The following is a 14,878-nucleotide window of genomic DNA, read 5'->3' on the forward strand; positions in this document are numbered from 1 at the left end:
CAGTGCAGCAAAACTACTAAAGGGCCCACTATTTTTACTACTGCTGAATAAAACTTTTCTCTTCCATTCAACTTGTCTGCTCACTAGAACTAGTCACTTAAGAACTGATGTCCTGATTACTTTTTACCTCTTTCTTCTCCCCTATTTTTTCTGTGTAATGTCAGATTGTGGGCAGGGGCTTTCTTTTTTTTGACTGAATGCCTGCTTGTTGCAGAAGCCTTACCTGATCTCGTGATTATTTGTCAACTGTAATTAACTGACATAAAATAGCCAAACACCTGGACATCTCTGGCAAGTGAAATACTTTTAGCAATCAGGCCAAGAGGCTGGGGTTTAGATTTTTTTTTCCTTCCACAACTCTCAGGGTCTCATTTTTATTACTGATGTATGGTGAAACCTTGATTTTAATGGGCCCCCATTTATAATGTGCCAAAGTCCTGTCCACTCATTCCCCTGAAATAACAACCACAACCTTTTAATCTGAATAATCCAGAAAGACAGTTCAATTTGTTAATTTTCCCTGAATTATGACATTCACAATGACCTACATCAGAATGTGTATGACTTGAATTACAGTGATGAGGTACTTTCCTATTTAATGGACTTCTGGAGTAAGAACAACCCTCACTGTACTTTGCCTGCTATCTCATGGACTATGGCAATTTTGATTGATGAGAGGTACGCTGAGATCGGGAAAGCTGGATCAAAACAAATAGAAATGGCATGCAAATATTGTGGACTTACTGAAGTTGGTTTAATGGTTGCAGAAACACATACATGCACCCCTTTCACATATCTAAACTCTTGACACCCTGATGTCTAGTCTACATGACCAGATTTTATGGGGGGGGTGTCTTATGACTGAATTCCTTTTTATAACTCACCCCTGCACTTAGAAAACTAGCACTAGAAGACTGGACTAGAAGTCTTCACTGAGGCACGTGTGGGGAGAGGAACATTTCTTTTTACAGAGAAGCGTTCAGTCATAAAAGCACCTGTCTGCAGGTGTCAGTGGCACAAGCATAGCCACTAGCTTGCATGTTCCACAAAAGTTCCTCTCAGACAATACAGTGTTTCTATTTGTAATACAGGGAACAGTACTTTTAAAAATAAGGTAAAAAATGTGCACCTGTGATTCTCTTACTATTCAAACAGGAAGTTCAACATTGGGCTGGCTCATACCTGTCCTAACTTTGAACTTGCAAACATGTTTGCTCAGTGAACTTCCAAATCTTTTGAAATGATTCATCCCATCTATCATTTGGGCCTGCAGTTAATGAAGTGCAAGCTACAAGAATTCAGAGATGCCCAAGCAATCCTTCTATCACCACCATTACAAAAACACAAACCTTGTCAAATGCTTCCTGCTGCGAGGGGCAGAACTTCAAGCACTCATCAATGAAGAGGTTGAGATACCTCTGACGGATGTTGGTGGGAACTTTGGCACCAAACTCTGTGGGAATAACTGGCCTTTTCAAGGTGGTGCTCTAGAGAACGTGGAAAGGGGGAGGAAAATGAGCTATTTGATAACACAGTCACTACAATGCCTCCTCTATTTCTGGCTCGTTCTTCTACTAGGCTACAGATGAGCAACTCATGAGCCACGAGCTACATGTAGCCTCACAGCCACCTTTCTGCAGTATCCAACAGCCCACAAGATCATACTGCTGAGGTTCAGCAGTGAATCTACCAGAATTGGTTGATGTTATATTTTTTTTCAAATAACACTCAAAACTATCTGAGTAAAACCTCCCCAATTATCCAAAATCCTGCCTAGGAATGACTCAAAGACCTTTTATATGCAAAGCTGAGCTATAATCCCTAGAAGAAACAAAAGGAAGCACAATCTTGCACAAGCGTTTGTCCTCAACAGTCTTTGAGTTCCAAACCTTTGAGGCCAAGATCACATGCAGGGGTATGTTTCATGTGTTCAACTGGAAAAGTAACTATGAAGCATATACTGGCAATTCATCACCTGCAGAGTGGGAGTATGTGCTATCCTTTTTGGGACACTTGTGGTAGTTGTCTTAGATGCCATTCCAGTGAGTGTTCGAGCTTTCAGTACTGGAGCATCAACACCATTGGAAGATGCCACACTTGCAGGTGGAATGGTCTTCTTAAGATTTCCAGGAACTGAAAGGGTGTGGGCAAAAAAGGACAATATTCAGAAGTAGGGCTAAACTCTGAAACTTGTTACAAAGAATTATATAAGTCATGGAAAAGATGAGAACTGACCTGTCCACTTCTGGTAGACCATTTAGGGAGAGTTGAAAAGAAGAGTGGAACAAGTGTCGCAAAGCCCCCTCCTGCAACTCCCAGAATTCTCAGTCAGTCCTTGCTCACCTTTGCTGCTAAATCTGGTAACTGAAGTTCTAACTCATGTGGAGGGTGCCATATTAGTGCTGGTAACTAGTCACACCTTGTTCAGATACAGCTGCCACTTAATCAAGGATACAATAATCGTTACCATCTAGCACAGATTTGTTCTGCTCTAGCTCTTCAGTGATCCTGAGTAGGTTATTACTTTACTTCCTGTTTTAGAATTTGTTATCATTTCACTGTATTTAGTGAAATGTAAGAAGTGAAATTTAGTGAAATGTAAAAAGTCCAGAAAAGGTCTCAGTTTGATAAGGTGTGAACATGTGAAAACATACATAAAAGTTCCTAGCCAGCACATTGACTACTCACTGCTGGATTACAGGGACTAAGGGAAAGAGAGACAAAACAAAAAAGAACGTATCAGACTAAAGGCACTAATGGAATGGTGAAGGGCATAATTATCTAGCCATGGCTAATATTCTTGATAAACTGGGGTCAATCAGCAGGGAGATCCAAAAAGGTGTGCTGTTGTGGACAGAACTGAACCACTGCCTTCCCAAGCTGCCATGATAGAGCAGGAAAAAGAGCCTGTTTTTCCTGCGAGGGTCATGCCACCTGGGGGAATTACGACTGGAGACTGTATACTGGCTCAAAACAGAATCAAAATATACATATACACCTCATTTGCATGGAGAGAAACAAATCTTGTCAACACATTTAGATCTGTTAGCTTCACTGTTCCATGCACAGACACAGTTCCATGCACTGTTCCATTCTCAACATACAGCAAAGAGACATCCATAGACAACATGGGAGTAAAAGTTAGCTACATTCTTTCTTCGTTAATGAGCTGCACATTTCTGATTATGTGAGTGGCATGTACTTGGAGAGCCTTTATGGGAAGAGGTGTGGCACCTGTATGGCCTTCTGCCTCTTCCCCCTCAAACTGCTCAGCTGATTCAAGATTCCCCTCAGCAAGTCAGATTATGAAGATACATTGCCTTGAACACCTACCACAGCAAATTGCTTCTCCTAATAGAATGGAAAGTTCTTCTGCAAGAGAAAAACTGAAGCGTTCACTTACCCCACTTGGAGACTGCAGAAAGAGCTGCACTGGGCACATGAGCGACTCGCTTCCTTTCTCCTTTGTGCATAACCAGGGAAGCTCTTTGGGATGCCACAGGCAACTGTGTGGTCGGCAGTTTTGGTGGCTGCTGTTGTACCAGCTGCACTGCCTGCTTCTGAGCTAGCTGAATCCTCTGATAGCAGACCTCTTGGGCAGTTGGGGGACGGTAAGGCCGGACCACTGGCTTGTTTGGGACTTCAGCCTGAAAAGAAAATGTAAGGACACTGGTTTGCATGATAAAGCAGAGACTTGTCACATGTGGAATTTGGATCCTGGTTAGCACCACAAATTTTGGACATGTTTTGAACTGGCAAAAGGATGGATCAGAATGATTGGCCCTACCGATCATGAGTGTATGATTCACTCATACAAGACAGAACACAAGGAAGGAGGACTGGAAAGACAGGGCAAATAATGTTCCATCTACACACTGCGGGACAAATTTGTCCACCTGTCAGGTTTTCATACTGAAGACAGCTGCTGAACCTATACACCTTTGCATAGTGGTTTGGGAAGAGCAGATGTGCTAAGAACTTGCAAATATTTGAGTTTCAGAATTTCCAATCCATTTCACAAGAGTCCTTTTTTTCTTCTGCTGTACAAGAGCACTTAATGGACAAATGGATGGAAGACACACAATTGGCCGGAATGTTGTATGTGCCGACCAAAGGCCTGACTTGTGAAAACAAAAAACTCATTGATGTTCCAGAGGAGAGGATAATCAAGGTCTGCGCACACACTGCTAAAGATCCAGCAGCTAGAATCCCCTTAGTTCAGATTTTTTTTAAAGGACTGTTTTCAGCCTGCAGAACAAAAAAATGTAGAGAACATATTTTCAATGGGAGGGAAGCTTGAAATAATTTCTGCGAAGAAGAGAATAGTTTAAATACTTATAACAAATGCAGTATTTAACATGTCGGCATTAACAATCTCAGAAATCAGGTAGATATTCTGAAAAATGTTGGTGGTTACTTAAATTACAGTTACTGTTCTTCAAATAAAGCCTAGTGAAAGATCTGTTGTTTTATAGATGGCTTTACTGCCTTTCTAAACTCTTAACTGCCATAGCAAAGAAGGCCCTGCTACTCCTTGCATCTTCTCCTGAACAGCTGATGATGCAGAAACATACAGCTAACTGCATGGATGAAGCAGTTGTTAAGGAAGAAGAGAGTTCCCTGCTTCTAGATTACCTGGGATCCTCCATATTTATATGAGAATGCTACAGGCAAAAACTTGGATTCTCTTTAACATTCTTCACATCTTATGGCAACATAAATCAAAGAAGATGAAAAGCTACAGGTTTAGGATCACCCTGAAATCTGCATAACTATTTTTAGAATCTCACATACTGAAACAGTGGAAGCTAGACAGCCTCAAGGAAGATACTAATTTTTTGAAGTCCTGAGAGCTACTGTAGTGCATATCTAAAAACCACACGCACACACATAGAAGTGTACATCTTCAGTCCATAGATACTAGTCTTCAACACTACATTCCCAACCCCATATTACTTGGCTGGGCATGGGAATACACCAAAAACTCTCATCAGCAAGGGTGGAGATTGGCAAGAGTGCCCCACAGACAAGCTTCTGATGCCATTTCAAGATCTACTTACATGTCCTTGCTTTGTTACATGAGAAATCCTCCTTTTTTGCCCAGGAAAGAGTGTGGTTAAACTGTCCTCTGTCAACTTTTCTTCACCCCCTTCCTCTTTTGACAGCTAGGGGGAAAGGAAGAGAGAGAGAAAATTTCCAAAGTAGAAGGGTTTTTCCACTTCATGTTGTTTGTATGCATGTCTTTCAAAGTAATAGAATCACAAAGCCCCTTTTAAAAAGCTTGCCAGGTCAACACTGCCTACAACAGCGTAAAACTTAGTTCTTGGTGAGGGGGAGGGGGGAGATCACAATCCTCAGCCAAAGAGGAAGAAACAGCCCCTTGTATTCTTTGATAGCCATCTTCCAGATATATTGGGATTAAAACTGGCAGGGAATTCTGCAGCTGCTACCAACACATCTGGAGGACTCCAGAACTGGGGAAATCCTATTGCTGAACTGGCTGCAGTAATTTTGCAGACAAACAAATAACTTCATTTGGGCTTACCTTGAACTATGTAACTTTTAAATCCAGGAAGCTTTACAGATTTTTTTTTTTAAAGAATTGCTACTGCAGGGGTTGAGGGACACCTCTTAAAACTAAAAACTCCAAATGTTGGGCCCACTATACTTGACTACATATTTTATTGACACTATCCATAATTCCACCAAATATCACATCTTGAAAGAGATTACTGAAGCCACATGAACTCAGGAAACTACCTCCCTAGATGGTTCAACAGTCTGGCCCAGTTTTTATTCTGACTGGGAGTGGCTTTCCAGAATCTCCAGCAGAGAAAGGCCCTTCCTCACCAACTGCTAACTAGACCTTTTTAATTTGAGAAGCTATGATCTGAATCTAAGTCCTTCTGAAAGGAACATAAGTACTCTACCCACTAAGCTACAGGCTTTCTCATAAAAGAAAGCAGTGAAGAAGCTCTACTGCTTGAGGCAGCAGGCTTCTCTCACCCAATGTTTTCCTGTATAATTACACAGTGAAAATATAATTCCTAAGGGATAAAGCACAAGGGATATTAGCCACTAGGCAATATCACTGCCCCAAATCCCTAAGCCATCCCTAGAGTCTTTGCAAATTTATCCCTGACTCAGTCAATACCCTACCTGCAGCAAACTACTTTGCAAGCCCAGGGCAAACCATCCTTGAAATACAAAGGTATTTTATAACCCAGTTTCTACTGCTTTTACTACACTAGAATATGTTTCTATATATTATGTTTCCCCTTAATGAAATCTTTGGCTACCTTTTTTTCCTGTGGGAAACCATAACTCATTGCTGTCAGAAAATCCAAACTCACAGAATGTAGGGGATGGAAGAGATTTTGACCATCATCTAGTCTAAAGAAACGACCACCACTTATAATGTTCTCATGGCTTCCTTTTCTAACACACTCAATATGTCAAATCATTTATATTTTGTGTAAATCTCCTTAAAACTCAAGGACAAGCACAGTGCCTTCACACTCAGAGATTATACAATCAGAGATACATACTTTTATAAACAGTTTGCAGTGCTTGTAACTCACCATCCCATCCCAGTATTCCTAGGTCTTTACCTGTTTTCCTAGTCTGCCTTTGTCTTCTGTTTTGACATCATTCGATTCATTAAAAATCCGAAGGCACTCCTCCATCGGGTCAGACTCAAAATCCAAATCCTTCTCTAGGATAGAATAATCAATCTCATCAGAGGAGGAAGAGGAGGAGGAAGCAGCAGCAGCAGTCTGGGACAACTTAAGCTGATTAACAATTGCTACCCCATTGTCCGAGGGCAAAGATAAGTCAGCATCATCTCTGTCTGAGTCTGAACTCACATCAGGGAATGGAAGAAGAGGCTGTCCCACCTGCTGCTCATCTCCACTCTCATCACCAAAGAGATCAACATGGCTCAGGGCCCGCTGTTTAGCTTTGCATTTGGCCCCAGAATTCTCCTTGGCCAGGGAGTTGGCCAACGCTTCCTTAGACCTTTTCAAGGCTGGCTGCTTGCCCTTTCTCTTATCATGTTCCATTCCACTAGAGATTTTGGGCTTCCTTTTCAACTCAACAGGCCTTGATTTGCCATCCTTCCTACTAGCCCCTGATTTTTCAGTAGCAGAAACTTTGCCAACATCTTTGTTTTTGCCAGAATTCTCAATTCCAGGTGCCATCACAGATTTTGGTTTATTGAGCTTCTGCACATGCCCATCGATATAGGACTTGCTTCGTTTCTCCTTACTCCTTTCCCCATTTTTGTGCTGTGTCTTCACATCTATCTTCTCCTTGTCTCCTGTTTTATCTAGATTTTTCTTACCCTGTGCCTTGTGGTCATCATCCTTTTTCTTTCTCAGCTTATCCTTTGGTGCCCCTTTGTTCTTTTCTTTTGTTTTTGCATCCTTGCTAGAAGGCACTTTGACCAACTTGGCATTTTTCTCCAGTACATCTTTGACAACAGTTCTCTGAGGACACTCAATGTCTCCCATGTCATACTGTACAGCAGTCTCTTTCATTTGTCGAGAACTACCATCTATTTGTGGGGTTCCCTTTTCTTTGGCAACAGCCAATTTGCTTTCTGAATCTCCTTTAGATTTAAGGGGGATGATGGAAGCTTCTTGGCATTCATCCTCTGAATCAGAGAACCTGGCAATTGGCTCATCACTGCTAGCTGTATCACAATGTTTCTTGAATGAAGGAGAATATGCCTCCTCATGATCATCTTCTCTCTTCCTCTTGGTCCCCTTCTGTTCTTTAGCTTTGTTCAATAGCCTGGCAGAATAATTTGAAAGAGGGTCATACTCTAAATCTGTTGAAGGCTTGGAGTTGTCAATTATGTATTTGCTATTTACAACAGGGCTGCTGTACTTCTTCGGCTGAGTGACCATAGTGGGAATATATTCCAGTGAGTTGCCCTTGCATTTCATATTGTTGAAGGAGTCCAAAGTATATTTGCTAGACTGACTAGCAGCAGCCACTGCAAGAGGAGTAGGATTGTAATCAGTATCACTGCTTGCATTGTAACTACCTGGGCTGTATTCCAGAGAAGTGAATGAGTCGGATGTTGCTAATGCAGCAGCTTTAGAAGCAAGTAAAGGGGGCTCAGATGAGCCATACTCTTTAGTTGTCTCCAACAGCTCCTCATACTTCTTTTGCTCACGCTCAACTTCATTCTTGGCAGCTTCAATAGCCTTGTCAAACAGCTCAAGCTCCAGAATTCCAGAGGTTGACTGGACAATATTTTCCAAAGTGCCATTGCTGGCTTGTGCCACAGGTTTGGGAAGCTCTGGGTTGTAGGGGTCATAACCACACCCTGTGAAAGGAAGAAAAACAAGAATATTAGCATGAACCATTCCCAGAATTCCCATCACATTCCAATTATAAAAATTCATTAGGTTGTATCAGAGGGAGAGGCAAAGAACCAGCTGCCATATGGCCCTTAGAACTGTCTATATCAGCAGCCATCCCTCTGTTATATCATCCAACTTCACTGTGTAAGAGTATGGCTGAACTGATTTTTGTCCTTTGTCCCTCTTTTCTTTATACCACAACTTTAGACTTGGGGCACAAGTCCCTAAAGAACCATCTGCTGTAACATGAACATGCTTGCATTTCTCATCTAAACAACTTTCCAGGTCTTTCCTCTTTTCTAAAATTACGTAATGTGCAATTTTGATTGCAACACTCCATTTATAAGAGTCCTATCCATGACAAAGTATTACCTTTCTGGTCTCAAGCAAAGAACTTGGGATGGATTTCACTGATTATCTGAATTGTTATGCTATTCTTTTTCTTTGAATTAATTTTAACCGTGATTTTACACTGATAAACTTGCAACTCTGCAAGACTGGCCCAAGACCACCTTGCCTATCTCAATGATTCAGATTAGCACTGTCTACTATTTCATACTAGCTTGTAAAAATCATGGAGATTTTCAGCTGCTTGGCCTTGAAGAAAGCGAGGAATTTTAACTAGGTATAACAGGGTTCAGGAGTAAATCTCAGCTAATTGGATGATCATGTTCCTGTGGAAGTTATCCTAGTATCAGCATAGCTAACAATGATAGAGGACAAATCTATTATGGAAAAACTAGTCCTCCAAACAGTAACAGGAGAATTGCACTCAAAAGCAGGACATGCCTTAGCACACAAATAATGAGACTCTGGTCAACATGGGAGACAACCACAGGACTATTGCAAGAAAGGCGAAGGAGCTTTAGCCAACAAAAGACAGTCAGCAGCCAAGGACTAGAGGGGCATTTGCAAATGAAAAGGAGATGCACAGCAGCCATTTTCACTTCCAGCTCATGGCAGATGAGTGTCATGAGCTTTTTTTTTTTTTTTTTAAGGAGAAATGTGCTTGCAATTTCTAACACAATGCCTGATGTGGAGGAAATGCAGGAGAGTTCTATCATCTCTCTCATATAATACTTGTACTTGGTAATTCCAACATTTGCCCAGCCATTTTCCAATAGAAAGAAAAATGCAGATTCACACAATTCAGATTGGTTTTAAAGTGAAGTTATGGAGGCTGCTTTGATAGAGTTAAAAGGGGTTTCATAAAAATTCAGGGAGAAAGCTGACCTATGGCCATTAGCCATGATAGCTAAATGAAGCCTTAATTACTGTGTTTCCCAGTTTGGGAGAGCAGCTGCGATATAGCTGCTATCATCTCAGGCCTTTTTCCTTACCCTCACATGCAAAGAGAAAAGATAAGACTTGGAAGAAAGTTGCACAACACTTACCGATACCTGCTAACACCATTCAGGAAGCACTGTTGCTACAGTAGTTCAAAAATGTTCAGGCCTCTAGTAGACAGGAACAAATTCCCCTTACATTTTGAGAAAGGAATAGCTTAGCAAAAAGAATTTGAGTCCCACCTCATCTAATTAATGTCTTTGGAAATATCAGCAAAGGCTCTTCAGAACAAGCTGAAATAGGTCTCCCATTACAAGAAAAGATCTAAGAAAAGATTGCTTAAGGACGCTGTTTCCAACTCCTTTTTTAAAATCAGCTTCTGGTTTGTCGCTTTTCCTTCCCCTTGAAAACCAAAGATAAGACCACTGTAATCTTAAACAAAGAAGCAGTTTATCCAAACCACTCCATGTGGAAATATACCTCCACACCCAAAGGTAGTTTCTCCTTCTACTACTCTCACTCCATACCAGTTTATGAATAAATCTACAAGTGGAACAGGTATCTAAAACTTCAAAAATTAAATGTGCCTGAAACGTTGTTGTGAGCCGGTCTATACACATTTATGAGAGCCAGTTTGGTGTAGTGGTTAAAGACATCAGGCTAGAAACCGGAAGACCATGAGTTCTAGTCCCCCCTTAGGCATGAAGCCAGCTGGGTGACTTTGGGCCAGTCACTCTGTCTCAGCCCTGGGAAGAAGACAATGGCAAACCAAAAAGCCTTGCCAGGAAACCCGCAAGGACTTTTCCAGGCAGTTGCCAGGAGTCAAAAACTGACTCAAAGGCGCACGCACGCACGCACATGCACATTTATAGCCGCAGCATGCTTTGTAGCACCTCAAGAAGATTTTACTGAAATCGCAACTCAAAAATTACTTCAGAAACCCTTGCAAGTTTCACTCCTCCAAAATCTGCATTTAAACACATTGCAAGGGTTTGAATCTTTCTTGAACATCTGCAGTTCAAAACTTAACATGTCTATAATTAGCAGGCAAAGAACTTTATAAGCACAGGGTACTTGAATGTTGGCCAAATCACCACCCAAATCCTACAAAAGGGTTATTTGAGTAGCCCATTCTTTAAAAAATTAAGCATTTCTTAAATTCAACCCCCAGTTAAAAGTTTCAGATAACAAGTATTGGAAAAGTCCATTTTCTATCTGAACATCTGAAGAACTGCCATCACTGTAGATCAGACTGTATAAGAATAAGTCAGACCTCATATAAGAAAGCTTTTGATTTCCTAAAGTTAGCCGCTGTCTAAAAACTTGCCAGAAAAAAGCCACCACAGACTTAACTATACATTAGACATATCCAAAAGCAGTTTCATTTTTTCCTCTTCCCAAGAATATATATCAGGAAAAGCTCAGCAAAATAATACTACCTGTACAGATGCCACTTTAAATTCCAGATACTTTAGTTGAACAGGCTCTTTCTCTATGTGCCCAGCTGATACCTACCTCCAACAATGGGGAGGATCTAAATGAGAGTCTCCAGGATGGAGCATTACAAAAATCCATCTCCATTGATGAGAAGAATGCTGCTTTTAACAAGCTTTATTACATTTTTATAAGTATATAATAAAACCTATTTTTTTGAAATTTAGATTTCAAGTTTCCTATATTTCTCAGAGTACTCTTCAATCCTAAATGAATATTTTAAAATGCTGAAAATGTCCCCCCACCTCATACACACAATAAGATGTGCTGTTTCAGCTACCGGCACCCCATTTTAACTTTAAGTATTCATTTTGAAAACAATCTAAGTTGTATCCTCTTTAAAACAGAAAAAATAAGACTGAATTTCCAATGTACTGGAGTCTATCTGGTCACAACAGGTTGAAAATCTCTCTTCAACATCACCATATTTATATTGTAGTTTAGAATATGCTAAGAATATGTTAATATGTATTAATAAACCTTCCTCCAAGGATTTTAAGCTGAAGAGGAAACATGCAAGATCCAAGAGACACAAACATAAAGGAAGATCCTTTCCTTCTATACCATGTTCTTGTAATGTACCATTTTAACCACAATCTTAATGCAATTACAACTGTTGGCACGATAAAACTCTGTTCAACTGTTAAAAGCTGAAAGGGGAATTAAGACTGTAACTAATATTTTCCTTCTACCTAACACTATACTCAACTAGATGATGCTACTTACTTGATTTATAAACCTTTTCTAGTCAGCTTTTAATATCTAAGCCCAGAATGACTTAAAAGAAAATATGTTAACGAATGTTTTGGAGGTGGGTGGCAAAGAAGAATTAAACAGCCCATTACACACAAAACTGACCAGCTCTTCTGTATGATGCTTTCCACAGCACAGCCAGTATTTCCTTCTGGTACAGCAAAGACACAACCACAAGCATGGGGCAAAGGTTTTCTTTTCTCTTTTTACCTGGGCTCTCACGCATGGACAGGCAATGGAGATACTTGTTCATACTTTCATCCAAAGGGCCTCTTTTCCTTTTTAAATATCTTCTTTGCACTCTCCAGCCACCCTGACACATCAAGCTGTCAAAACATGCAGTATAACTGCCAGGTCATGGACAGCAAAGATAATTCAGGGCTGGAGGACAGCAGACAGGAAGCTGGGTAGTCCCACCTTCACACACACTGCTCTTAAAGAGATATTTCCCTCTTAAATAATTCCAGTGTTTTTTAAGTAACCCACATTCAAAACAAGGACCTCACATACATCAATCCTTCAAAACTTATGTAATTTCCACATTAGAAACTTTATATAGAACTACTTTGAAGACCACTTGGAAGTTGTAACTGATTCATAATGTAGCAGCCATGTGTTTACTAGCACATGCCATCAGAAGCACATTATAGATTCTTATAGCTTATTGGTGCAATTTAAAGTGCCGGCTTTGACTTAAAAAGCCCTATACGGCTCAGCATCTAGATACCTCCAGGACTACATACTCCAATCAGAATCATTCCAGTCAATGCTGTCATCTCAGGGCAAACAAATGAGTAGCCTCCCTCTTCCAGGAAAGCAGGGGGCTGAAGCTGGGAGGTGCTATTTCTCAGTGGCATCACCCATTCTTTGGAAACCCCCATTTTCATTTAGGAAAATGCTGAAAACTGAACTCTTTCAAAGTGTGTTTATACTTTAAGATGTGTATTAAATGTGTTGAGCTGGTTGGTTTGGAATAATTAACTGAAGGTGTTTATGCACTGTTATTGGCTTATTTACATTGTTTTAATTGAGTTTACCATGGGCATTTTATATAATTTACCATGGGTGCTTTAATTTTTTGTATTCTTATGTTAGAATTATATTTGAATTGCAGTGTCAGATAAATGGAATAAATAGTGAGATTCATTGAATACAACCTAAGTACAGGTAGTCCTTGCTTAATGATTGCCTCAAAAAAAGTGCTTTATGACCTGCACTCACACTTACAATCATCACAAATCAATGTATCACCCCCCGGGGTCACATGATGATTTGTGACTTTTACAACAGTTGTTAAGCGAATCACCAATAGTTAAGTGAATCATGTGGTCATTAAGCGAATTACATGGTTGTTAAGCAAATTCTGGCAAAAAAGTCCATTGGGGAAGCTGGATTCACTTAATGACTGTCATAAAAATGGTTGTAAAATCAGATCCAGTCACATGATGACTTGCTTAACAACCGCCCCACTTAAGACCAATTTTCCAGTCCCTATTGTGGTCATTAAGTGAGGACTACCTGTAAGCATGCATTTATGAATTAGCCAATTACTAGAGGAAGGTAAATACTGTACACATATTTAGAAAGGGGAAAGCACCAGGGATCAAGCACTCTGTTACTGTGATGGAAGGCATGAGTGGGGAGGATTCTGGTATGGAGCTTCAAGGTTACAGGGAGGGGGAGTGACATTCCAAGCATCTCCTCAGCCCCCAGTTGGATTGTGTGAAAGTAAGGAGGAAGAGACTGGCCCCTCCCAAAGGGCTTGATGGTTTTAGTTGCTCTCGCTGGGGAATTAGAGTTAGTCTGGTGAGATTCTATCAGGTGCAAGCTAATAAAGAAGCTGAGCTGATTTCTGGACTCTCTCGTGTGATTCTTGGGCTGAACCTGACAGTTACTGATGCAAAATGTCCAGAGGATTGTCACTCAGCAAGGGCTTTCTTGTTTATGTCACTGGCTTTGGAAATACAATGACGATAAATAATAATTTCCACTTTTTCCCCCCAGTTCTGAAGCATGTTGGAAAACTAGCAGAAAAATCAGTAAATCCAATCTACAGTCCAGCCCAAAATTATATAAATATATATTTTATGGGAGAAGACAAAAACTTCAGAGAAATCTCTACCAAAGCAGCTTTAGACCAGATTTTCTGCTATGGCAGCCAAGAAGAAACAGCTTTCAAGAAGCATTAATAATGATTCATAAGTGGTCTCTGGTTGCATTATGCTGATATGCAAACACATTAATTTTATGACACAGCATCTCTGTACATGGTACTATATAAGGTATGAGGGGCTTCTAATCTATACATCAACCTTCAGTTTGTATCAGTCATTAACTAGCATGATAGTGCCTGGTGGAAGATAGGAATATCTAAAAACCCTTTTTTATTACTCTTCCTTTTTTAATAGTAATTTTATTAAATTTTATTACTATTACAATCAAAAAGAAAAAAACTAATACAAACTAAGAAAAATAAAAGAAGAAAATAGAAAATGCAGAAAATAAAAAATAGAAAATAGAAAGATAGAAAAGAAAGAAAAAAATAAGAATATAATAAAAAGAAAATTTATAAAGAAATGTCTCTTTCATCACAAGTATAAATAATTTTAGTAACTTATCATCTTCTCTTAAAATATAAGAAATGATCTCTTCTTCCCATATCTCTTTTCTATAAACAAATCCTTAAAACCTCATTGTTCAATCCTGGTCAACAAAAGTCTATTAAGGGTTACCAGAGATATTTTAATCTTGATCAAATAAACCATCTTTATATTCCTTCCTTTTACTTTTAACAGTGTTGATCTTTAATTCCTCCAAATAATGTCATAGAACTTGATTTCTTTTCATTCTTTGTCCCTCCTCACAAAATTCTTCAAGTCTCTTTTGTAAATCCAATATAGGAAAGTTATCTGGGTCACTTCTTTGGTTTGTTATTTGTATTTCCCTGTTACCTATTAAGACATCAGCCAGTT

At 39.8% G+C, this 14,878-nt stretch overlaps 1 protein-coding gene across 1 annotated transcript in view; it reads right to left on the minus strand.

Annotated features, from left to right (window-relative positions):
• REXO1 (RNA exonuclease 1 homolog) overlaps positions 1–14,878 on the minus strand; it is a 35,995-nt gene that overhangs the window by 19,334 nt on the left and 1,783 nt on the right. Inside the window, exons 2-6 of the mRNA XM_088149500.1 lie at positions 6,612–8,335; positions 5,061–5,165; positions 3,404–3,647; positions 1,976–2,133; positions 1,350–1,487 (exon numbers count right to left, since the gene is read on the minus strand). Of these exons, the coding sequence (XP_088005626.1) occupies positions 1,350–1,487; positions 1,976–2,133; positions 3,404–3,647; positions 5,061–5,165; positions 6,612–8,335 (2,369 nt within the window). The remainder of the gene's footprint in view (positions 1–1,349; positions 1,488–1,975; positions 2,134–3,403; positions 3,648–5,060; positions 5,166–6,611; positions 8,336–14,878) is intronic.

The sequence above is a fragment of the Python bivittatus genome, unplaced genomic scaffold (assembly GCF_059951505.1).
Source record: "Python bivittatus isolate LINGU-HERP-01145 unplaced genomic scaffold, Pbiv_v1 ctg000580_np1212, whole genome shotgun sequence".
Taxonomy (NCBI): Eukaryota; Metazoa; Chordata; class Lepidosauria; order Squamata; family Pythonidae; genus Python; species Python bivittatus.